Below are 26363 nucleotides of genomic sequence, written 5' to 3' on the forward strand. Positions count from 1 at the left end.
TGAGGTTTTAATTGAGTTTTTTAGTTATTGGTAAGAAAATAGTAATAATAAAAAAATCCGCCAAGGCTGTGTCTATACTGTGGAGGTGGTCAGCATTTTATATACCTTCATTCAATTTCTTGTGCCACTGGTCATGCGTAATACTGTGGCTGTCGTGGTCTCGGTGTCGGGTCCACTGACTGTTTCTGCTCTTAAAAGGGAGGCAGGCAACTACTTCTGCCTGCTCCGTGAGGAATGCTGGGGCCAACAGTCTGGTAGAACAGTTTCTAACATGGGGAAGGACAGGGAGGAGGCAAAGAGCAGTACAGAGCTGTGTCTACTCCACAGCCCAGCTGCTTAAAAATAAGACCTTTGAGAGGCGCCTGGGTGGCTCAGTCAGTTAGGCATCTGACTCTTCATTTCGGCTCAGGTTATGCTCTCATGGTTCGTGGGACTGAGCCCTGAGTCCAACTGGTGCTGTTCGGCACAGAGCCTGCTTGAGATTCTCTCTCTCTCTCTCTCTCTCTCTCTCTCTCTCTCTCTCTCTGCCCCTCCCCCCCTCAAAAATAAATGAACATTAAAAAAAAAATAATAAGACATTTGAAAGTCATTTTCAGGTTCATAAAGCTTATACTTTTTTCCTAGTTTTCAGTTTCTTTTGTTGCCACTCAGTGATTTCATTCTCCCCACCAAAAATACTTCATTAGAACACCGGGGTGGCTCAGTCAGTTGAGTGTCCAACTCTTGATTTCAGCTCCAGTCACGATCCTGGGATTGTGAGATCGATGATGGTCATGATCCCAGCATCGTGGGATCGAGCCCCGTGTTGGGCTCTATGCTGAGCAGGGAACCTGTTTGAGATTCTCTTCTTCTTTGTCTCTATACCTCTCTGTCTCTTTCTCTCTCAAAAAAAAGAAAAAAAGAAAGACCACAAAACTAAAAACAGGAATGCCAGACCTAACAAGCCAAGGAGCATAAATATTCAGAGCAAATTCTGCCTGGGGTCTTAGATCCAATCTCTTTTAGAAATAAAGGCAGAAAGGACATTTAAGAAATAAATCAGCGTATCTTTTGTCATTTAGAGGAAAAATGTTTAGGATTCCTTTTTTTGTACTTTTCAGAAGTGCCTTTGACTTCTGTGAAAGGACAGAGACAGGGAGGGGTTGTCACCACCAGTTCCTCTGGTTTGTTGTCACGGGCCACACAGCTGTGTGGAGCTTTTTGCTGTGTTTCACCGTGTTAAACCTGAAGTACAAGGAAATGTATGTAGCTCTAAAGATGTTTCAAGTAGAAGTGAAAATCTGTTTTTGTGTGTGTATGTATAATTTTTTGTAGAAATATGCTTTATATGTATATATATACATATACACACACATACACACACACACACACACACACACACACACACACACACACATATATGTATGGATTGGGAAAAGCTTTAAATATACTTAGGAACTTTTTCAATAACTTTCAGTTGAATTTCACTGTATCCTCTCTCACTAGAAAGAAGGAAAGAAAAAAAGCCTGTACGTTTTACCTTGCTTTATTATTTAAAGAATACTGTATTAATTTTGTGTCTCCAGGAAACATCCAGAGCATAATTGGGGCATCCTCCTCTATGGGTTCATAGTAACCCTGTGTCGGATGGCCCCTAGACCCACTCCTCATCCTTCCCCTGTGCGCACAAGATCTGGGAGTTGGGACAGAGCCACCCTCTTGCGGGTTGCCTTTCCCAGCTTCCATGTCTACTGACTTCCTACAGGGTTCAGCCAATAGGAGACCCTGGTGGGAAATTGGTGGGAAGCAAGGCGGGAGGGAGAAACCGGGGTATTTCTCCCTGTGTTGGGCAGCATGGCCAGTCCTTGGCTTCACCTCCCATAGGACAGGCTCCTGAGATTTACTTGTTACACCCCTGTCTTCTCTTTTCTTCCTGCCACCCAGCACTACCACGGGTGCTAAGGGTTCCTTGCTGTTACTGATTTCTGGGTTACAGCACCATTCGCAGCTGGCTTTACAGCTTCTGGTCACCTGTGTAACAGTTGCCGGCCTTAAATTTCCTTTGTGAAGTATCGAGTCATGTCTCTTCTTCTGGCTGGACCCTGACAGACACATAGACTCTACCCACAATGGCCAATTTGTATCCTATAGTAAAGAGACAAAAGGAAGCCTATTGGTGGTCCCTTTCAGTTTCAGTTGCCTGTGTTAAAAACACAGACTCCCTTTCTTATCAGGCAAATGTTTCTTGCAAGTTTCTGGCTTAAAATGGTGATCGTATTTATGTGTGGCTTTAATTGGCAACAGACTGGACTACTTGCTTGGAGTTTTATTTGCTGATAGATATCATTCTTTTATTCTCTTAATTACTGACCTGATCATATACTTATTTAAGTGCTTAATTTGTATTACTTTTTAAATTTGTTTTATAAAGATGCCACTGTCATTGACTGTATAAATCTGTTCTCAGCATTTAAAATAAATTAACTGCTGACTTCTGTAAAATGTGCACCCCTTTAATAAGTAAAATTCACATGAGGCATTGAGATAGTAAGGATTGAATTGAGAAACATCCTGAATGATGCCTGGGTTGAGCAAAATCATTTGAGATGGTTTTACAGTCCTTTATGTATAATGTGTGACAGATGAGTGATCCTACTGCTTTTTTAGCTCTGTCCGGTGAAGGGGAAAAAACCCACAATAAAGGACTTTCTTTCACTCTGTGGGAAACATCTTTATAGAGAACAGAGGTAGTAAGCAGATGTCAAGTCAGGGGCTGACAAGCACATGGCCCTGGGTATTTGGGCCCATGTGACTGTACATTAAGAAGGGAGGTGATTCAATTTCGGGGATTTGGGGTCGTGTTGAATATTTTCTCTGGAGAAGGAGAACATACGTTTCAGATTTTAAAAAAAACAACAAAACTGTTTTTTTCCCCCGTATGTAACACTTTTGTATCTGGATTGCATTTTTAATGTAACAGTGAAGTATTATTGAGACTAATTTTGTGGATCATCAGCCTGTACTTATGTAAGATGCTGGCTTAATATATAATGCCCATGTTTAAACCTCAGAATCTAGAACATTTTGATTTTGAGTACTCCTTGAAATAAATGACGACCTTTGCCTAAGATGGATGGCCCTTTCAATGGCCGTCCTTTATATTGGCTACTAATGAGTATTATTGAGCCTCTGACTAATTCTGGAAAGCATTTTGGTGAATTAAATTGGGGTTCTGATTTCCTGAGTATGAAGACTGACAGGCCATTCCATACCCTGTAATTGATGTAAAAGCAGAGAGGAGCACCCTGATGATCCACATTTTCCGTATGTGGTGCAGGGAGCACAGGAACTTCAAAAGCGTCATCTAGCCAAAGTAGAATTATTTTTGTCAGCCACTTCTGCATTCTATTAAAAATGGTAGGAAAATGTGAAGTGCCACCAAACTTTGGAAGGGGAGTGAATCTCTTGTCCAATGATGCCCCCATCCTGTTCTCATACTCAGTATGTTAAAGCATCATCCAGCGCAGCTATTTGCTGGTGTTAAATGGTTCATTATAGTCAGTGAACCACAAAATGGTCTGGATAGAAGGAAAGAATTCGTAATCATGGGCCAGATGCACAGGCCATGGAACTGATGATGCCTCGAAGGGCAAAATCTGATTCTTTGTATTCACTGGATTTATTGCAAGTTTGGGTATGTTTATCTCCCTGTGTTCCTGAAGTTCCTGGAGGAAAAGGCAGAACAGTCTAACATGTAAATAAGAAAACCCAATCCAAATAGGCCCACAAGTACATTAAGAACTTCATTCTTAAATAGAAACTAGGTATTGAGACTCCTACTTCCTTTTCTTTATATCCCTTCTTTCCTGTATCGTTACTGCAAATGGATTGTTGGCTTTTGCTTTTGCTTTATTTTAGTCTCTTGAATACTTTTTTCTATAAGATGGCAACTCTGTGTATGCGTGTTCCATCTTATGTCAAGATAAAATGGGTCAAGAAGCTGTGTTTTTTGCAAAGCAGTTCAGTCCATATTTAGTTGAGACATGGACTCCCGGGTTTAAGGACTCCCTAAGCTTCAGTACCTAATCCCTTGTGCTTTTTATACTCTTTTTCTTGCAGTCTTTATAGAATAAGTTTGGACACAGCAGACAGCTCTCCTCTTTAATCTCTTAGCATCTGTGACACTGTACCCTTCTGGTTTTCACTGTCTCCCTCACCACTCCTTAGCCTCCTCTGTCAGCTCCCTTTTCTCTCTCCGAGCTCTAAATGTTGCAACTCCTTAAAGGCTTGGTCTTGAACTCTTCTCCCCTACACTTGTTACAGACTCAAGCACTGTCCTGCCTCAGGACCCTCACATGTACTTTTGTCTTGGACCACCTACCCTCCAACCTTCCCCTAGCTGATTCTTCCTCCTTTTTCTTCCCCTCTTCCTGTCTGGACTCCATGTGTTGGACCATTTCCTTCTCTTCAGACATACCCTATGCTTTCCCACCTCTCTTCATACTTGGGCTCATTCTGTTTTCTGCTGTATCATGGCCAAATTCTGCTTTTCATTGCCCAGCAAAAAAGCCATCTCACTTCATGAAAGTTTCTTTTAATTAGTCACCAAAGATTTTTAAAAATTCACATCATCTGATATATTTCCATACCAGTCATAGTCCTCTTCACATTTACCTCCTATTATTTTTATATATGTGTTGTGTCCCCATTAGACTGTAGAGTCCTCAAAGGCAAGGACTTTATCTTCAATTTGATTGTGTCTTCCACAGAACACACTCTAGAGTCTTACCTATAACACTTATACAGTAAATATATATTAGGTTAAATTAATGAAAATAATTCCTACATCAGGCAGAGAAACATTTACATCATAGCTCGCTAAGGCCCCTGTTCCTCATTTCAGAAGAAATGAGAGACATTGAGTCTCTGAGGATTACTACCTCTGGCCTTTGAAGGCTCTTATTTGTGCCTAGATACGTAACTCTGAGTGAACTTTATGTCATTTTTATCAGAGCAAGCAGACTGCTGTAAACGGTATAGGAACTATCAAACACTTCTGTTACTTTGCCTTTCCGGGCTGAAAAAGGAGATAACTTGTGTTGTTTTGAGCTCCTTGTTGGTTTTCTGCTCTATTAATCAGGGCTGTATTATTTACCTTGTTCAAAAAGACCCATCCAAACATCCTTTTGCTCCTTTGAATTGTTGGCTATTAATCCACTGCTGTGGGATACATTGGTAAAGATTTCAGAAATTGCAGAGAAGTGTTTCTCTAATCCCTCAAGTTTGTAAAGTACTTTATTATAATAGAGATCATAATCTCCTAGTTGGCGGAAGAGGTGAAATGGTTACTGGAAATATTTTTCTCTTGTTGCATAATTATTGTATCAGGAAACACTTTGTCCATTTTTTTAATCCTTTCCATATGCTGTAGGTCCCTTAGGAAATACGTTGATGGCACTGAGTTTCATGTCTTTCATAGGGCATGGAGCAGTGCTCTGGTCACTGTAATTCAGTTAGTGACCTCAAGCCTTCATAGGCAAGCCTTGAAAGCACGCTCTCATTAGTGTTTGTGTACATAGCCGTTCACAACTCTTGTTGCTCACAGTTGTGAGGCTGTGATTGTGGCAGCGTGCGGTCTCAGAGCACCTTGACCGTTCAGCATAAATTGCCAGCCCAGCCCGCCGGTGAGTGGTTTCAGGGCACAAGTGAGAGTGAGCCTTTGTGCCATCACTGTGTACTTCTTGGTTTGTTCTACACCAGCCACCAGTCATAAGAGGCCATTTGAGTCTGCTCGGCGACTTATATCCCCTGATGACTTTGTTTCTGTTTTCCTCTGGTTTTTTTTCATATTAAAAAATGTTTGTTTGTTTGTTTGTTTGTTTGTGAGAAAGCCTCAAGTTGCAGCCTATCTGACAAACGGTAACATTGTTAACGTATTTCCTCTTTCTATAAAATTTATGACTTGCTTGCTGACAGTTACTGTTTATTAAGTATTCATGGCTTGTAGGGTGCTGAGCAACAGAGAATATTCAAGTTCGGCTAAGGGCAGAAGATAACATAGCAGGGATTTCTCATTCTAAAGGGATATTATTAAATTAAGACGAGGGCTGATCTTTTCTAATTTGACCTGCAATTGGTAGAAGACGAGGCGTCCCTGGCTCATTACCCTTCACTGTCTGGCACTGTTTGACATTTATCGTGGGTGGAATTGGGGGAGGGACTGGAGGGTCTAGGTTCTGTGAACATACCATGAAAGACAGCTTGGAACTGCGCAAATGGCCCCTAAATTCGGGGGGGGGGGTGATAAAAAGCAACAACAATTAAAAAAAATTTAGTGTTTGTACCATAAGAACATTTAGCTGTAATTCTAAGCATTTTAGAAATTAAATTTTATTTCTTGACAGATATCATTAAGTATTACCCAGACTTTGAAATACAGACTTTCAGAATCAGCATTCTGCATCTCCTCTCCCCCATCCCATCCACCCTCTCTCGAAGAATAGCTTTTGTGCATACTGGCCATGAGGCCCTGGAGCCATAATACGTACTTACAGGTACTCTCTCTAACAAGCATTGCTCAAAATGAGGAAAATGAATTTATTGTCTTATGTTTTAGCAAGTCGCCAGCTAATAAATCAGATTGAGCAGTTTTTGGATACTAATGAAACACCGTATTTTATGAAGAGCATGGACTGCATCACAGTGTTCCGGGAAGAAGCCATTCAGGTAACGCTGTCCTCACCTGTCTTCCTCTTCCTGAACAGTTGGCCACCATCACAGGGGACACAGCGCCCCACAAGCAAGCACGGGCTTTTGGCAATAACTGTCCTCACTGAGAATAGCAGTGTTTGCCAAGAGACGCAGAAATGACTGAGTCATTTTACTCTGGCCGTCATTTCTGAGGGGGCACAAAGATGTGTCTGGTGAATGGGATGCTTAGTCCCTGAGAATTAGCTTTTTATTACGGTGAAGTCCATGCTGCATGACTCCTATTTAGGGAACCAGGGAAATTTCCACTGTAACCTCTCGTGGCCCACTCATTAAAGGACCAGTTAACTGTTTTAAAGAAACTGATGGAAAATATATATTGGTAGGATTATTGAGAAGGATTTTATGAAGACAGGAGTAGGGATCTGGAATGCCAGGAAAAATGAAAAACACTGAAAGTTAATTCACTTACTAGCACACCCCACTTTTTGTGTGGGGTTTTTTTTTGTTTGTTTTATTAGGAATTTTGAAAAACCATTGTAAAAATTTTCCAAATTGTTTCTAGGCTTTTATACAGAAACTCTAGGCAAGAGCGAGCAAGTTCAAATTAGAAAGTGTATTTTTAAAATAGATGTAGTTGCAGTGTATATTAGTGCTTATATGGATGCTTATTAAATATTTGCTGAGTGAACAGATTAATTCCTGAATTGTTTAGGTACTTAACAAAGAATGATACAAAAATGAGAAAATTGTTAAAATTAGAAGATTCAGGAGTAGGTGATCCAGTGCCCTACAGATAAAAGACAAAATTAGGGCAAAGTGGAGTCCATATGAGACTAAGGCTGCCCCAGGTGGAGGAGGGTCTGGTAACGTGGGAAAAGGTGATGAAAACATTGCTTTCCTGGCACTGCCCCCAGGCAGGCGGAGCACCCAGTAACACTTCTGAGCACCTTTGTCACTACGCACCCTTGAAAGTACCAGGTCACTGGCTTTCTTTCTTAAGAAATAAAAGATTGTTTTTTTAAAGTGAGGAAGAGATGGAGCATCCAAAGAGACTCCGAGACCTATCAGCCACTCTTAATGTAAAGACCTTTTTTAGCTGCAGAACTGCAAAATACACAGACACACTAAAAGAAAAAAGGTTTTAGGGCGCCTGGGTGGCTCAGTCGGTTAAGCGGCCGACTTCGGCTCAGGTCATGATCTCGCGGTCCATGAGTTCGAGCCCCGCGTCAGGCTCTGTGCTGACAGCTCAGAGCCTGGAGCCTGCTTCGGATTCTGTGTCTCCCTCTCTCTCTCTGACCTTACCCCATTCGTGCTCTGTCTCTCTCTGTCTCAAAAATGAACAAACGTTAATAAAAAAAAAAAAAAAACTAAAAAAAAGAAAAAAGGTTTTATAAATGGGAAGATGTGACTACTGACTGGTTATTTACTCCTAATTTTTTGGTATTTTTTTAAAAAAGAGTCCCTCTCTATATTTTAGATACCGCATACAGAAATATTTATAGATGATGTAATATGCTTGACGTTTGCTTCCAAACAACCCCTGGGTTGAAGGAGAAGGTAGGAGTACAGATGGGACAAGATTGGCTAAGTCAACAGGTGTTGAGGCTGGGTGATGGGTATATGAGCATTGATGACATCATCCGATTTTTGTTTGAATTTGTCTATATGAAAGGTCAAAAAGCAAAGTACCAGGCCACCAAAAAACCTGTGTGGCCCTACGGAGTTCTGTACCATCCACAGATGGAAAGATTCCTGGTTCCCAGTGAACAAAGCTGAAATTTGAAATGCCATACCCCATTTCCCATTTCACCAAAGAAGAACATGACATATTTTTCTTATAAATAATGGTGGTTTCAGTATATATAGCACTTTGTCCTGGGAAGGACTTGTCTCCGTGTTTGCTCCAACCTGATGCCCCTCTACCCCCCCCCATGCCTCCAGGTTTCGGAAGAGCAGTGCTTTAACAATTTCCTGAAAGCCCTTCGAGAGAAAGTGGAAATTAAACAATTAAAGCATTTCTGGGACATTGTCGTTCAGGGTAAGGTATCTTTTGTCATTTGCTCCAAACATTTATGCTGTTTTTTCTAAATATAAATGTAAATTACATTGTCTGATGTGTTATGTGGCAACCTGATGACTTTCCATGTGGATTTGGGAAATGCTCAGTATCCAGTGAATGAAAAACCTTGCTTAATAAGCATAAATAAAAAGTGATAAATAATAAGTCAACACGCAAGTCCTGTCTTCAGCTGTGTGCAGCATGGCCCATTTCTCAGATGGTACCTTGCTGTTTGTTGGAAGAAACCATGTGGGCAAACACTGCCCCCTTTCTCAGATGCTTAGACCCTTCCGTCCTGTCCATCCTGCCGGATCCACAGCACTCTCATTGACCTCACCCACAGTTTGCTCTCCTGTGGCCTTTCATTAACATGTTCTTGGGCTTTCTACTCCAGCAGACCAGCATCTTCATGCACCACAGCCGCTCCCTCACATTGGACTGGTGCAGACTAATCTCAGAAAGAAGACAGCACACACTCTTCCAGTGTTAGGCCTGATGTTTGATTTCCTTCGTGCACTTTGCCCTTTTTTTTTTAACCTGACTTGATTTTCTTTCAGAACTTGATTTTCTTTTCAGGTAGTATAAGATATTACCTGTTAAAAATATCTGTTATGAAAACAATCATGTTGAAAATTATGAAACTTTCCACTTGAAGTAGGGCCCTTGGATGAGTTTCAACCTGTGTTTCTGTGCAGATTCTGTGAAAAGGAGTTGCGGATCTATCTATCCAGCTTCAAATGGCAGCTTCTCATCACTCAGGAACTATCTTTCTGACAGTTCATTTTTCAGCCCTTTAGCTTCTAGACTAGGGAGCAGAAGCCATTAGAATAGGTGGTGAATGGGGCTTACTCAGATCACTTTGGTGTCTCTGCTGCTGACCTGCTAGATGAAAGAGATTGTTTTTGGTATTTATTGATTGCCTCCAGCATATTGTTTACTGAACAGAAACTCATAGGACATACACAGGGTACATATTTACTGAGAGCTTATCTCCTGTTGAGAGAATACACATGACCTGTGCCATTCCTAGGTACATACAAATGGATGTTAAATGGGCTTTTCTTTCTTTTTTATTTAAAAACAATTTTTTAATGTTTATTTTTGAGAGAGAGAGAGAGATTGAGTCAGAGCACGAGTGGGGGAGGGACAGAGAGAGGGAGACACAGAATCCAAGTCTGGCTCCAGGCTCCAGGCTCTGAGCTGTCAGCACAGAGCCCAATGTGGGGCTTGAACTTACGAGCCATGAGATCAGGACCTGAGCTGAAGTCAGACACTTAACTGACTGAGCCACCCAGGCGCCCCATGTATGTGCTTTTCTGAAAGTGTATCAAGCATCAACTCTTTGAGGCAGGATAAAATCTTACGAAGAAGAGAGAACCAAAGGGTAGATTTTCTATTCCTGATTTGCTCTCACTGAGCTAAAATTGACGTACGTGCTAAGTGGCAGACATGACCATTATAAGAACATGTTTCCTCCCGACCTTGGGCCTCTTGCTGTTCCGTCAGTAGCCAGTAACATTACTAGAAGTCAAAATGTCTGCAGATTCTCATATTGGATACCTAATGGATTTGGGCCAAAGTATAGTTATTAGGTTATTTATTTACTGAACTTACACCATGCATAACATTGAGGGGAATATAAAGGTGAATAAAACCCTGTCCCTGCCCTGGAGAAAAGTGTGGTCCTTTAGGAGAGAGAAAATATGTACACATAGTTACACAAGGTAAGATGTGATGGGAGCCATTTCAAAGGTGTAAACAAAGCGATGTGAAAGTTCTCAAGGAGAGATTTAATCAAGGAAGGCATCATAGGGCAGGCGGCATCCACAAGCAAAGTAGGAGAAAGGATAGGATGCAGGGAACAACAGTTTTGCATTTCCTACAGAGAAGTGCACCTGTATAGTTTTAAAAATCTCCCATGCAAAGATGGGAGCGGCATGGTAGAAAGGAAGGTATGATTGGGATTGATTCTTTGCACTTGGATTTCACTCTGTGAATTACTTTTTAGATGGAATTACTCTGATTACCAAAGATGAAGCCCCCGGAAGTTCCATCACAGCTGAAGAAGCCAAAAAGGTATTGAGGAATAATACCCTGTCTGTAGATGAATTATTGTAATGGATATTTTCTGGATGTGCATTCTTCCTTGAAGATTTTAAATTTTAAGGGTAACTAACCCCATTCTTTATGCAACCAATCGGCAGATTCCTCCAACTGCCCCATCTTTGTGGCTGATCCTGTAAACTCGTTCAGTTTTCCATAGACTGCAGTAATGCTTCTAGAATTCACTTGGAACCGCAGCTTTATTGACTCTAGAGCTCCTAAAGTCCCTAGTGCATACCAAGCTTATTCTGGGCCTTGGTAAAGGCTCTGAAATCCAGGTCATCCAGTGATTCCCACCATGGCCACACATTAGTCACCGAGGGAACTGTTATTTAAGAAATTTGAAGGGGGCACCTGGGTGGCGTAGTTGGTTGAATGTCTGACTCTTGATTTTGGCTCAGGTCATAACCTCAGGGTCATGAAATTGAGCCCCGTGTGGGGCTCTGTGCTAAGCTTGCGGGCTGCTTAAGATTCTCTCTCTGGGGGCACCTGGGTCACTCAGTCAGTTGAGCATCTGACTTTGGCTCAGGCCATGATCTCGTGGTTCATGAGTTTGAGCCCCATATCGGGCTTGCTGCTGTCAGCACAGAGCCTGCTTCGGATCCTCTGTCCTCTCTCTGCCCCTCCCCCACATGTGTTCTCTCTCTCTGTCTCTGTCTCTGTCTCTTTCTCTCAAATATAAATATTAAAAAAAAGATTCCTTCTCTCCCCCTCTACTGCTCACATACTCTCTCTCAAAAAAAAATTAAAAAATTAAAAATATTAAAAAAAAAACCCAAAAACTAATGACCACGCCCCACCCCCAAAGATTCTGTTAGTCTGAAATTAAGGTCCTGGGCAGGGTTTGAGTTCTTAAAGCCCCTCAGGTGATTGTAGTACATAGACAGTAGAGAAACCCTAGTATTCCAGAGTAAGACAAAGTATTCCAAAGGTGTTTTTTAATAAAAGACCCCATGTATTGACATAAATAGACCAGGGTCTCCCTGTTTGTATCTGATTCAGCCATGAATCAAATATATTGAGTGTTGAGTTTAGTAATCTTTCATTATACCTCAGGTCTGTGGTGAAATTTTTTTTTAAGGTTTTTTTTTTTTTTTTAATTTTTTATTTGAGTGTGGGAGAGAGCACGAGTCGGGGAGAGGGACAGAGGGAGGGAGGAAGGGAGAGGGAGAGAGAGAGAGAGAGAGAGAGAGAGAGAGAGAATATCTTAAGCAGGTTCCACGCTGAGCGTGGATCCCACGGCCCTGGGATCATGACCTGAGCCAAAATCAAAAGTCAGATACTTAACTGACTGAGCCCCCCCAGGTGCCCCATGAAATTTTAATATATTTTAATAAAATGAAATAGGGTTTCTCACAAGTATGTGTTTCATAACATTAACTTCAGTTGCAGTACCTGACTGATCCAGTCCTGCTGGCACAACACCCAGCAGCTGTCAGTTACTGTGCCTGGCCCCTGCCATCTGCTGGGCACTGCGCTAGATAAGACAGCACCCTGCCCTTAAACCATCAGTTACAGGGTTGCAGAGGAAGATAGTAGAGATTCAAAAAACTTAACAACACACGCTAAGGGAGAGCTTGATCTGGGCTAGCAGACAGGAATCTGTTAAGAGAATGGCAGGAACAAGGCTGGAAGTTTTCATCTTATGGCTAAATTCAGGCCAAATTTAAAAATGCCTTAAATTTTCAACTCAATAAAGGCATTTGGCAGAAACCATAGTATTTTTCGGGGGGGAAAGAAGTTAGAATCTGTTAGAATCTGTATTAAGCACTTTGCCTGGCAAAAGCATTTTGTTAAAGAACATATCCGGTCCCTGCTTTCAGGAAGTAAGATTCTGAAATTTTAGAAGCATACCCTAAGATGCTGATTTTTGTCTCAAAAGAGGCTCCACAGGGTCTGTACCCTCTTCCACCACAGTCAGTACTGTGACTATGTCCGTACTCAAGAGTATGTCACCTAACTGCTTGGTTTTATTTCTGTTTGTTACTTTATACAATGGCATGATATTTCCCCCTTGAACTAGAGCGTATCATTCAGTGCTCTCCAAAGAGACCAAACCAATAGAATATGTATATGGGATATATGGGTGTGTGGGGGTGGAGGGGGTTGGGGAAAGATTTATTTTGAAGAACTGGCTCATGAAATTGTGGGGACTGGCCAATCTGAAATTTGTCAGGCAGGCCAGCAGGCTAGAAATTCAGGCAGGATTTCTGTGTTACACTCTTGAGGCAGAATTCCTTCAATTGATTGGATGAGGCCTCCTAGTATTACCAAGGGTAATCTTTATTTCAAGGCAGCTGATTGTAAATGTTAATCACCTTCACAACAACATCTAGACTAGTGTTTTGCACACCATAGCTGGACACTGTGGCCTAGCCAGTTGACACAAAAAATTAGCCATCACTTAGCATGAAGGCTTATCAATCAGCTTTTGCTAAACAAGTAAAGTAAGTCAAGACAAATCATTGCATTAAAAAAAAAAAATCTGTCATCCAGGTGAGAGTTGAGTACGTATTACTGTTAATGAAGAAAGCAGAGAAGCACAGATCTGAAAAGGGAGTGTTTCCCTCCCAGCAGTGCATCTTAAGCAAAGGTGTCATGGCTAAGCGAGTCCAGAATAGTAGGGAGGAAAGAAGTCTAAGAAGGGATGGTGTGCTTCTTGCAAGTTGTCTGAGGCTTGTTCTGTGCTGCAAATGCAGTATCTTCTTTGGAACTTAAAGGCACAGAGCCTAACCTTGGGGAATCTCAATGTCTGATCATTAAGGTGCAGAGAGGAATTTCAGTTAATGACTAGGTGTGGGCGCTGTCTGTCCTTACATGGTTCCAGTGTCAGCACAGCTGATTGCAGTTGATTGTGAGTTAAGACAACTCTGAAAACTTCCCATCTTTTTGTTCCCAAAACATTCATTTTGTTTGTCAGGGGGGAAGCTTAATCCTTGTATTAAAAAAATTTTTTTTAAGTTTTTTTATTTATTTTTTGAGAAGAGAGAGAGAATCCCAAGCAGGCTCTGCACAGCCAGTGCAGAGCCCGATGCAGGGCTCGAACTCACGAACCTGTGAGATCATGACCTGAGCCAAAACCAAGAGCCAGCCGTCTAACTGACTGAGCCCCCCAGGTGCTCCTGTGTTAAAGATGTTGTTAAATGGCACTTGTTGATTGTGGGAGAGAGAATGCACATACAGAGGATACTGGGGAGAATCACTGAGGAAGGGCCTGGCTCAGGGAAACTGGCTTTTTGTGGTTTCCAAGACCTACTGCAGCAGGGCAGGGAGGGGGAGCCTCTTCTGACTATGCACTGCAGGATTTATATTGCCTACAGAGGGAGGATTAAGTTTGGACACTTCCCAAATAATCATTTAAGGAAACTGGACTATAAGAGGTTGAAGGGCAGTCCTCACAGTCCATTTCAAGTCTGCCAAGTTACTTACCATAAGTCACTTAAAGTTAGAAAGCTGTTAAATTATTATTAAATGTTGATGATTTGCATGGGATGTCTGTTTGAAATGAAAATTAAACCCTAACTTTACACTTGCATATCTTAAGGAAAGCCATTTCCCTCTGGTATATTCTCGAAAAGTGTAGATTTTAAGACTCTTTGAGAAATCTAGGTAAGTCAGTCCTGCTCCAGAAATAGAAAGTTCTTCCATGATGTAAGTTTAGATAGTCACTCTCTTTTAAATTCACTCATAGCTCTCATTTCATTTTGAAGCCTAGACTATAAACATGATGCCTCTTTCCCCCCAACATTTGCTCTTATTGTCACTATAATTTGCCAGGTCTTTCACTTAACTTCTTCTGTTTCCTTTTGTTACTGTCAGACATACATTCTCATTTGATGTTTGGTAGAGCCTTCAGATAGCTCTCATGTCCACCCCTCAAGGCGTGGCTCTGTGGGGGGTGGCGTGCAGCTTACGCCCGGCACGTTCCAGGAGCATTGGGAGGTTGTTTGCCCTGGGACCACCGGTAGTCACACACCTGGACTTGTGGAAGGTTAGGATAGGCTGACTCTTCATTTGAAGTTTGTCTTCTTTATCAAAGACTTCCTTTTTTTTTTTTTTTTTTTTTTAAATAAGTTTCTTCTTGCTAACCTATGTTAGAGTTAGAACAGTGGTTCTCAACCAGGAATGATTTTGCTCCCCAGGAGACATTTGGTATTGTCTGGAGTCATTTTGGTGGTTACAATGGTGGGTATGGGTGCTACTGACTCCTAGTGAGCAGAGGCCAGGGATGCTGGGAAACATCCTGTGGTTCACAGGACAGCCCTCTAACATAAAATAATTATCTGAGGGCTCCTGGGTGGCTCAGTCGGTTGAGCAGCCGAGTCTTGATCTCAGTTCAAGTCATGATCCCAAGGTCATGGGATTAAGCCCTGCCTTCATCAGGCTCCATACTGAGTGTGGAGCCCGATTAGGATTCTCCTTCTCTCTCTCTGCCCTTCTCCCTTGCTCGCTCTCTCTCGCTCTCTCTCTCTCTCAAATAAAAAATTAAAAAAAAAAAAAAAAAAAAAAAGAATTCTCTGGCCCAAAATGTTGAATAATGATGTAGGGAAGCCCTGGGTTAGAAGAATTAAAACAAGCCAGATCCTTAACTAAGGCAGAGGAAGTTGGCTTACGTTGTGTATAATTTCATTCAGCTGGAAAGAATTCTAATGATCTTCTAATGGAGTTTTTATTTTTGAAACGTAACGCTTACAGGGAAACCTAACACAAAACAGAGAAGGGTGGTGCCTCTCAGTTGGTGGACAGTGAGTGTGGCAGTTTGGGATTACCCATGCACGGGGGACTCAGAAGAACACGCAGGACCTCAAGGAACAGAACCTAAAAAATACTGATCCAGTCTAACCTCCTTATTTCATAGATGAAGAAACATAGGGCCCCAAGAAGTAAAATAACATGGCTGAGATCTCTTCGTAAGTCCCTGGCCGAGAGTCCAGTTCTAGGACTGGCCCCCAGTCCTTCATTCTTTTTACTCCATACTAAGAGCACGGAGGGGAAAGAGGATTTCTCCCCATGGCTTTGCTGTATTATTTTTCACAGATACCAGGGGGCTGAGAGCTATGTCTAAATAATCATTTGATGGGAACTCTGTGGGGGGATAATCATCTTTTTAGTACTTGTTTTCCTTGTAGCCGCCTAATCTAGCCTTCTCTTTTGTTGTTGACATTTACTGATTTTCTACTTTAGCATCAGAGACGATAGGAGTTTAGCAATCTGGTCATTTTACAGACTCCATCTAGAGAGGTGACATTGACTTGCATAGTGTCTCCTAGCAAGTTCATGGCTAGCAGAACTGAGTAGAATCTAGAGCCCCGGAAACCATTATGGTCATCTTCCCACCACACCATGGCGCCACCGCTCCATGCCTCCAGCCACATCTACGTACAGGAAAGATGCTCGTGTCCCCTCTTGCAAGAGTACACCCAGTTTTCTGTGTGTGAGTTTGTGAGAGATCTCCAAACTTGTGAAGGATTATAAGATAAAATATGTGAATCATTTCTTGAGAACAGTTTTCTTTAACTGCTGTCCCCTGTTGGCCCCATGACAATTTTTCCTTTGCTCTTTTCCACTTTTCTTTTCTGCCTTAAATCTCTGGTGTAGTTGTTTCGTATGCTAATTCAAAGAAAAGCAGTAAGGAAAATACTACAGTTTTATCTTATATTTGTTTAGAGCTTGATACTTTTAATATAAAGTTTTAAAATTTTTATTGAAGTGGAACACACATATAATAAGTGCACAAAGCTTAAATATGCAACCTGATGAATTCTTACATATTCACATATATGGGTACCCACCACTCAGATCAAAATATAGAACATTTACATTACCCCAGAAGCCTCTTTGTACCCTTCACATTCAGAAACCCCTGGTCCCCGGGGTAACCACTATTCTGACACCTGTCACTTGAGCATAGCTTTGCCTGTCCTTAACCTTTATGATTCATCCATGATGTTAGAGTGGTTCATCCTTTGTTATAGCTATGCTCCCTTTTACGGTTATACCATCATTTATTTATCCATTCCCCTCATGGTGGGCATTTGATTGTTTCCAGACTTTGGCACTTATGAATAAAAATGCTATGGCTCTTGTACATACACGTCATTTGGTGGACATATATCAGGTACACTCCTAGGAACTGAACATAAAAGCTACATATGACAAGGTAGGTTTGCATACTTTTTTCCATCTGAGGCCCACCACAACCCATGAGATAGAGCGAACACTAGTATTCCCTTTTGGTTTTGGGGGAAATGAATTATAGAAAGGTCAAGCGGCTTGCCCATGAGGCTGAGGTTAGCTAGGGTTACGGTTATGTTCTCCCACAGCGGGTTGCCAGATTTCTCTGCTTGCAATATGGCCTTTGTAGCACGATGTAAGATACACAGGGTATAAACTCACATGTATGTCCTTTTAGACAAAATACATGCAAACAGACTTGTTCTTCCTGATGCTTTTATACATCTGGATTATGGGTGGACTGGACAGTATTGGAGTCAGCCCGCTGGAAGCCATGTGAGTTTAATTCAGGACTGGTCAGGGTCTGAGCACAAGCTGATGATTAGTTGTTAGTCTTATGGAGGGGTTAGACTGGTTGTTTCCATACAGACGTTACTGACTCCATTTCCCTGCTGTGGCCAGGATTGTATTTCGGTGTGCTTGCTAAGCAACAGTTTGTCCATTTCACAAAGCTCTTCAAGTCAGGACACTCTTTCTTGGTAACTCCAAGTGAATCCTGGTGGTTTGAGGAAGGAGGAGTGTGTCACACAAGTATCCTTTCTATTTATTCTCAACCTGGCAGCATTGCAGAGGGAAAGAACACACGAGAAGATGAGAGTTGGCTCCTGCCCCTTCCTGCTGCGTTCAGAGAATCTGTTGCTTTTATTGAGAAAGCAGGCCAGTCATCGAGTTCTCTGCTATATCTCCAGCTTCCCGTCACACTGCACAGCCTGCAAATTACTTGCAGTTAAAAACTCTGATGAAGAGGAGTGATATGTGTAAGGGATCAGCCTTGCCTGGGGCTTTGGGGAGATAATGGATGGCAGCCCGGCTTTTAGCCATCATTCGCTTGCGCAGAAGTATGAAGCAGATCTGTCAGGAGAATCACTTGCAGGTGCTTAGCACGTGCTGGAAATGAGAGTTTGCTTGCTGGTGCTCCTCTCTTCCTAGGAGGTCGGCCTGGTCTCAGCGATGGGCCGTCTGTGTTTAATTGTATGCACTGCAGTCGTACTGTGCAGACAGCCCTGCCTTCATCTATCTGGTAATTGCACCATAAAAAGGGGGTGTGCAGGTGAGGAGGGATGGAGTTTGGAGCTCTTAGAGGCTATGTGCCAGAAAATGTTAGGGGTTTTCTAGACTGGCAAGTACCTACCACATATCCGGTCCCTCAGGGTGATAAAGGGTATGGTGGACTGTGGAACTGCTGGGCCCTGGGAGCGTGTCTGTGTCCGGCAGGTGCTGCTGATGTGTGGCCCCCCCAGAGGTTTCTGGAAAAACACAGCTCTGCTCTTAACCCTCTTCACCCAAACTGGGCAAGTCTTTTAGCCATGCATTCCTAATGTAAGAACTATCATGCAGCTAAGTGGTAATGCATAGGAGAGGCAAGGAACAAAGTAAAAACCATTTTTAATGATGGTAATTAGAATCATAATCTAAGGTATCTAGGATATCCTAGACCTCTTAGAATCTAGAATAGAGCAGAGTTTAATCTTTAGACATACACCATATGCAGATACACGTGTCATGGTCATTTATCTGTACTTGGCCCTCAGGTATCTTAATAATCAACTAGAATAGATAAAAAAGAATTAATGGTACAGAAGCTCCATTATAGTTCTACTTCAGACTGTATCCCCCTTTGCTAGCATTTCCCATCTCTTATACCATTGATGCCCAGCACTGAACATGGTCCAGTTTCAGGTCAACAAAGGGCCATGGAAAGATCCATGAGTGTCCTGAGAAGGAATAAGTTCCTGAGTCTCTCAGTCAAAACTGAAGTTAATGAGTGGTGAGTGGTTTTGACTGAGGAAAAAAAGTCCAGGACAGAGGCTGAGTCAAAAGCAAACTGTCATGGCCATGGCCATGGTGCAAGTTCTGCAGATACAGTGTCCACCGATGCCGTCTTATGACCCGTGTGTGTGAGTTTCTGCCCTCGAGGGATGGCAGGACGTGCAGCACTGTCTTCCTGACACTTGCTGCACATAGCCTAATATTTCAGGGTGACTTTGGCCTTATGCTCCATGCACACTGGCCCTGAGGAGTGCAGGCGGGAGAGGGAGACCCCACCTTTAAAAACGCTCCTCTGGGTTTGGCTCTGCGGCCATTTCAGGGACTTAGGGTACCAGGAGATGGAGCACCCTCTGGGGTTAGATAAGTGGATGACAAACCCCAGCTCTCAGACCCAGTTACTGCCTGCCTGGAAGAGAGGAGACCCCACTGCTCTCTCCTAGAGGGACGGGGAGAGAGCAGGAGTGTTCAGATGATTTTCAAGGGCACCCAGCATTCTTTTAAAATCTGAATTTCATCCCTAGATCCTTGCAGACTTCGATTCAGGGCACTTGCTTTTCTGTGCATCTGCCTTTCAGAAGCTCCAGGTCTAGAATACTAATGCTGAACAGAAGCATGCATTAGAAGCTTTCTCCTCCACCTTTGTTTTTCAGACGTTTTCTAAGCAATTGAAGGATTTCCAGGAAAGGAATTGCACAGCCTCCCAAGCTCACCCATTTTTGTGTTTCACATCATTTACAGGAAGTCCTTCCTTTTGTCCTCCATAGAGTTGAGGAATGAGATTCTAATTGTTGAGTTCACACACTTGATTCTTATGCTCCTTTCAAAAGAGACCAAACGTAATCGTTCCGGGAGTTTAGTTCTTTTCCTTATTTTAGAGAGAGACAGAGGGACAGCACGAACAGGGGAGAGGGGGGCAGAGAGAGAGAGAGAGAGAGAGAGAGAGAGAGAGAGAGGGACAGAGAGAATCTTAAGCAGGCTCCAAGCTCAGCTCATAGCTTGATCCCATGACCCTGGGATCATGACCTGAGCTGAAATCAAGAGTTGGACACTTAACCGACTGGCCCAAGGAGCCACAGGTTTGGTTCTTTTCTTACCTCTAATGAGCACAAAAGTCCCCTGGGGAAGCAGAAATGGAAATGTCCGCAATGCCTGACACGGGGCCCTCTGGTGGGGTCACTGCCTTGGCAAACCATGTCGTTTTCTCCCTCTTCACAAGAACTTTCTCTTGGTGACTAATTAACGTGAGCTATTCAACTTAAAAATTGGTGCTCTTGTCCAGGGCCAAATGAAGGAGTATGCATCAAGATGATGCTGCTTTGAGACCACTGCAGTGAGACTTTGCTAAGCAAGCCTTCTTAGGTCTGCCTGTGACACCGCCAGCAGACTGTCCCCTCCATCCAAAGAGGCAAAAATGTCATTTTGGTGTCATGCCTGGCTTTGTATTCACAGTTTCTGGCCCCTAGAGAAAATCCAAATGAAGACGCAGCAGCCATATTTGCAGAAGGTGGTGACGTGGATGATTTAGTAAGTGCTTTTCATCTCTTCCAGGTGTTCTCCAGATCGGACTGGTCCGAATGTAAATACAGCCACAGTGCTGCCTGTCATAGGCCTGTTTCTTATTTGAGTTTTAATTGCTGACACACCAGAAGCTCCCTACACTATTATTTATTGCCGTTATAAATTTAATCAGATAGGTAATTTCATAAGGAAATTCCCGTGCTCTCTGGTTTCACTTATATTGTTCATTCAGTTTAATCCTTTCTCGTGAAGGACTGAAAAAGAGCTGCTGAGGCCATTCCTTTAGTAGCAAAATGTCATAATTTACTGAAATTGCTGTCAACCAAAATAAGCAATATAGCATGCAATTTGTGTGGGTTGACAAATAAAAACAGCCTTTTAAAAGCCTAATTCTTGAATATTGTCAATTAACTTAATGTAAACAAAATCAGCTGAGAGGCATCTGGGGGATTTCTGGACCTCCTCACGCCTTGTCTGGTTGCCTGGGAGGCTGTGTCAGTCTTGCCTTTGTATCCATCCTTCATGTGGGGAAACTTCCCACCTTTTAGCCTCACACGACAGCTAATTCCAGTACAAACTTTCAGTCTGTTTGTGGAGAAGTCTTCAGTGTTGTGACCACTTACTGGGTCTTTAACTCCTGAAACAGCACTGAGTTAGTACATGTATGCCACCAGTGAAGAGAGCCATTGTCGTTAAACTCCTTCTCACCAGGGAAGCAGCGGTCCGTGGTTGGCCTGGCTCCTTTCTAAAAGTGTTCTTCTCATTCACAGCTGGACTTGATATAGGTCGTGGCTGTGTGGGGAATCTGCGAGAATTGTCACCGCTCTCACGCTGGGAGTTCTGTCCAGAGGAGGCCATTCAAGGGAACTGGAAGCTCTGGGGATGGTCTCTGTAGGTTCTGCGGAAGAGAATCTCCTAATTCTCTGGAATGAGTAGATACAACTATAAGGGGTCACTTAGAGCCTATACATGTTTATAAAGAATCGTTGTTTTCTGATCAGTGTATTATTTCTTTTGTGGTCTTTATGATCTCGGTATATTTATGCATGTGCTTTGAAGTTTTTGGAAAACCGATTTCTTCCTGACCTGGTATATTGGTAAGGATCGCAGGCCTCATGGAGCTTCACCTCATGTCATTGGTGACCTTCTGAGTCCTGTCCTGGAGGTGCAGCCCACTGTCCGACCCCCCAACAGCTTATGCTGGTCATAGAGTGGCGTTAGTTCCTTACCGCCAGAAAGGTGGGTTTGGGAACTCGTGGCTAAGGGCTGACTCTTTGTTTTTATTTAAGCCTTTCAGCCCCACATTACATCAGCTGTATGTGTAGGTGGTTTTCCTTGAGCAGGGTGGGAGGGGGGCACAGCTTCCCTGCTCACGAAGCTACGGCGGCGATCTCATGAAGAAATGCTCTTCTGGCCCAGCCTCTGACAGATCCGCCAACCCTGAAACAAAACAACGGGGAAATTCACCCCCTGTAATTAGGATTTTATCGTTTTATTACTGCCCACCTACAGGTCTCACAGAGACAAAGTGTGTGTTCAAACACTTCCTTAATTTCCCCTTCTTTTCCAGAGTCTCCTTTCTTCTCTCTCTGGGTGACGTTTCCTTTCCCTAAATGAGAAAATAGCAAAACCCTTACTTTTCCAGACCTCATTCCTTTCCTGAGTTCTAACTGCTCCTCCCTTGGTGTCACAAACCTTGTGACACCCAGTCTCCCCATACCCTCAGCACTCCATAAACGGTCACTGTTTCATTTCATTCTGCAAAGGTGGTATTGAAGGCATAAATGACTCGCCCCTCCCGTGGCGTGCCACTCACTGTGAATTATCTGCAAAAGAATTTTTCAGTGCCAAGTGGGGAATTAGAGACCCTCTGTGCATTGCTTGAAGATGGATCTCCCAGCCAGCTGAGGTGAGAGAGTAGTGGTTTCCTCTAGGCCTCTGGGTCATCCCCTCAGTACGCTGCACATCTTGACATCCAGGAACCCATTTGAAGCAAGCCCAGTGAAGGATGCCGTCCGTACCTTCCTGTCTAGTTGGATGGTTGCAGCCCGGGGCACGTCTGTGACTTGGACATAACTGAGACGTGTGATATCCAGAGGGGAAGCTTTGTACTCTCAATTCTACCTTATTCTCATCAGACCCTCCTGGCGGTATGAATCAGTTCAGGTGTCGGGCCTGATAAGAATCCCTCATCTCTGGCAATTCGGGGAGTTCCTCTTGGAGATAGTCCTTCTGTCAAACCAGGAGAAGTTCGGATCAAGTTAGTCCTTTAGATCTGCTGGTACTTTCTGATCTGTGTTGTACATGGTGGGATTATTTGTGCTTCTCTAACCTCACTTTTACCTAAATTGTCTGAATATGTAAAGAAAGAAAGAAATTAATTTAACAGGCTAGGGAGGGAAAGGACTAAATTAGTCACGCGGTTACTAAATCCACCTCCTGTAGGCACAGAATGCATGCTGTGTAGACTTGGTCAGAACATACTCTTTTGAGTGAGGCCACGCATGATGTTTTGGATGAACACACCAAGATCCCATTTCCCTGAAATCAGTTTTGAAGGTCTGTAGAACCCCCAGGTTTTCCGCCAGCTGTGGCCTGGAAGAGCAGCAAGCAGCGCATCATGGTCTGCGAGCCCGGGCTATAAGCCTCAGATGCCTAACAGTCCCGCGAATGATAGGCTTGTATGCGAATCGGCGGTCAGGGACTATCATCCTTGTCACCTTTGATCTTCAGTGTCACTAACATTTGTTGACTTCTAGAGGGAGGAGTTAAGGTGGCCGGAAAGTAGGGGGACCAGGATTTCCCTTGTCCCTCAAACACAGCTGTATCAAGGTCAGATCCCTTGGAACACCCAGGAAATCAAGCTGCAGAGTGGCGGAAGGATCTCCACAGGTGGAGAGAGACAGCTTGTTGACTTACAGAGGAAGTAGAGGTAAAGGAAGGGGGGCTCCCCTTCACCCCTCGGTCACAACCCAAATGCCCCCTCAAGAGTACATACTGCCCCCCTGTTAAGAACCACCTTTAAATGTTAAGAGTTTGATTCTTTGCCAATTAATTTACATATAAAGTTAGACTCTTCGGAAATTATTTAGAAAACCATGTTGGGAATAGGCAGTTTTTTAATCTAGTTCCTGGTAGTTTTAAAAATAAATGCACACATATGTATTTCTGTTTTGAATATGTACAGTAGTAATGACTGTCTTTGTAGCTGATTTGATTCAAGCAACAGATAATCTTTTTGGTCCATGGTCTCAGCATGGGTAGGGGAAGGACGCTAGACCATTACAGATCCTGAAATCAGGTTCTGCCTCTGCTGCTTGCCGTGTGGCCTTTGTCAGTGTGCGAACCTATTACCTGCCTTCCAGGCTTATTAAGGACAACGTGCCTGTGAATGTACTCTGTAAACTACAAAATGCTTTAAAGAAATAAAGCACCGTGGTATTAGGAAAACCCAAAATAGAGGCCATGGGCAGGACCTTTGAATAGGTCTGCTTTCCTGTCTTTGTCTTTTTCTTTTAGAACCCTGAGTATACCAGTGCTAACTTTCATAATTACCTACTGCTATTGGACTTAGGCTTTCTTTCTAGTTATTACCTGAAAATTAAGGTCTCTATGTGATCAAGGTAGGGGGTTAGGACCCAGGGAAGTGTTGATGGTTTTGATAAGGTGACCACGCATCCCAGTTTACTTGGGAGTTATTGTCCTGGCATAATGGCTTCCTGATAGGAATTATAGATTATATTGTCCCCCTAGATTTTGACCATACTAAGTTAGTATCAAACCCAACTCATTCCGAGGAATGACCATATCCTGCCTTGCCAAACACCTCTTTCCTGTTAATGCCCTGCTGGAGCTAAACACACAAAGAGCAAACAGCAAAATGGAAACCATCATAAGGAGAGCAGCTTGGGGCTTCAGTTTATAGCCTGCTTCCTACATCTAGATCTTGTCACCAGCTGGCTGTCAAGCCTAGGACAAAGTAAGAGCATCTTGTGGGGACTACTCAGAATAGGCTTTGGTTTTCTTGTCTGTCTGGCATCATAGAGCAGAAGTAGAAATACCTGTGGAGGTTAGTATATGTATAAGCTATTAAGGGTTTAAATGACCCTGAGTAGACACGGCTCAGTCACCAGTCACATTTGTGAGTCCTCCCTCCCTCCCTCCCTCTAGCAGGCAGGAGAGAATCAGGAGGGGGATAGGGAGGGGGAGGCTTCTTCCAGTCTATACTTTGACCTCCATATAGGTCAGTCCACCTAATCAGCAGTTACAATCCCTACCTAGGTATTGTTGGCTTTCTGTGGTCACCTTGGAGAGGAAGGAAACACCCCTTTTCTCCATCTGAACCTAACTCTGGACTAGATTTCCTTCTATTCTTTAGAAAGACATAATGGCATTGTGCTTCAGAGTGTCCCTGGATGTTCGATACTCAAGTGCTTATTAATCCTCATGTCAGTAACACTTGACAGCTCTGTGGTCTTAGCAAGTCCCTTAACCTCTAAACAACAGAATAGCGAAGTCACTTGTATTTCATCTGTGGGAAGGCTGGCCCGGGAGAAGCCAGGTCAGGACCTGACTGAGATCCTCTCATTCATAGGGGGGATTTATATCTATGGCTTTGCAGGGATGGCTTGAATATTAGGAACACATGCTGCCTGGGGTAGAGACGAGGCAACCCAGGTGCAAGCCCCATTCCCAGCCTTACATGTTACATTTCCCAGGCCCATCCACCTCTGCAGCATCGTAGATGGGTAAGGGCTCTGACAGGCCCTGGAGGATGTGTCTTGTATCATGTCTTAGCTTGGGTGAGTCTCTGGTTTTCTCTATGCCTTCTTAACCATTTCATGCTGGGAATTATAGTAGCCCTCGCAGGGCCAGGGTGAGGACCCAGGAGCAGATGGTGGGACGGCAGGATGGGGAGAGGCCTGTAGGAGGAAGATGACACCACTGAGGAAGCTTGAGGAACAAGAGATGTGATGGTGGTAGTGTTCTTGCTAATTGGCACCCTTTCTTTTGATGAGCGTTATGTTATAAGTGAGGGAAGAGTTTTAGAGGCAGAGGTGGGTGAAGAGAAAGATTGCCCACCTAGCAGGGAAGGGGAACTTCAGGGATTAGGAAAACACAGGTGTGTGTAGAGCATTTTATTCTTAGTTCCATCCTGTGTGGGTCTCCCCTCCAAACACTCAGTGAAATACTTTTCACTAATGTGTTTGAAGTTGGTTATTTTAGAGGTTTCACATGTGCTATGAACTGTGTGCTTCAGGGACAGTAAGGGTGAAACAGGATGACCATGGGGAGTGTAGTCATCTCTGGATTACCTTGATTCCTTAAAGTGTAAACCTGAAATCAGTCAAATGTAGGTGACCGTGAACTCAGCTGCTGCTTAGGTAACAACATGACCCCCGTGCCTTGATTTTATGGCCCAAATCAAACATCTGCAGCTCCCCTTTCAGAAGCAAGAACAAAGATGAACTCTGTTCTTCAAAGTAACTGTAGATAACAGCTTGGCAAGGAAAGCACGAAAGGGTAGCATGTGTGGCACATCTGTCATTGCTCACAATTCTAAAGTCGCATTCCAAGCTGTTGGGTTTGACTTAATTTAAATGGGGGAAATAGGGGCAAGATCATACACCTCATCAAAGATGCATACACACATTCCCTGTGGTCGCGTGGCTTTTGTTCATCTCACAGGATGCTGTGTCTGTTCTGGTGTTAAGACTTTTTACACTCTATGGAAAGATCTCCAGGGATTTTGAAAACAGGAAAGAGATTCCTTTCCCCTCTCTGCTGGTCTGCCTGCTTGGATTAGAAACAGTCTTGCTCAGAAGCAGAGGGAAGGGCACGGTAAATTCCTGGAAAATCTAGACAATCTTAGGGAATATATACATGACTTTGCTCTATCTCAGTCCTAGCAAGAATAAAAGGTTGGAAAGTATGTCCCATCTCTTATCAGTTTGCATCCACAGCATTTGGCAGAGGGCGGGGGTAAAAG

At 43.2% G+C, this 26363-nt stretch overlaps 1 protein-coding gene across 1 annotated transcript in view; it reads left to right on the forward strand.

Moving 5' to 3' along the window:
* Positions 1 to 21371, forward strand: part of XRCC5 (X-ray repair cross complementing 5) — a 90583-nt gene extending 69212 nt beyond the window's left edge. The window contains exons 17-21 of the mRNA XM_006935540.5: positions 6596 to 6705; positions 8632 to 8728; positions 10758 to 10825; positions 20306 to 20380; positions 21145 to 21371. Coding sequence (XP_006935602.1) covers positions 6596 to 6705; positions 8632 to 8728; positions 10758 to 10825; positions 20306 to 20380; positions 21145 to 21159 — 365 coding nt within the window. The 3' untranslated portion in view covers positions 21160 to 21371. The remainder of the gene's footprint in view (positions 1 to 6595; positions 6706 to 8631; positions 8729 to 10757; positions 10826 to 20305; positions 20381 to 21144) is intronic.
* Positions 21372 to 26363: the final 4992 nt, after the last annotated feature.

Source organism: Felis catus, chromosome C1 (assembly GCF_018350175.1).
Source record: "Felis catus isolate Fca126 chromosome C1, F.catus_Fca126_mat1.0, whole genome shotgun sequence".
Taxonomy (NCBI): domain Eukaryota; kingdom Metazoa; phylum Chordata; class Mammalia; order Carnivora; family Felidae; genus Felis; species Felis catus.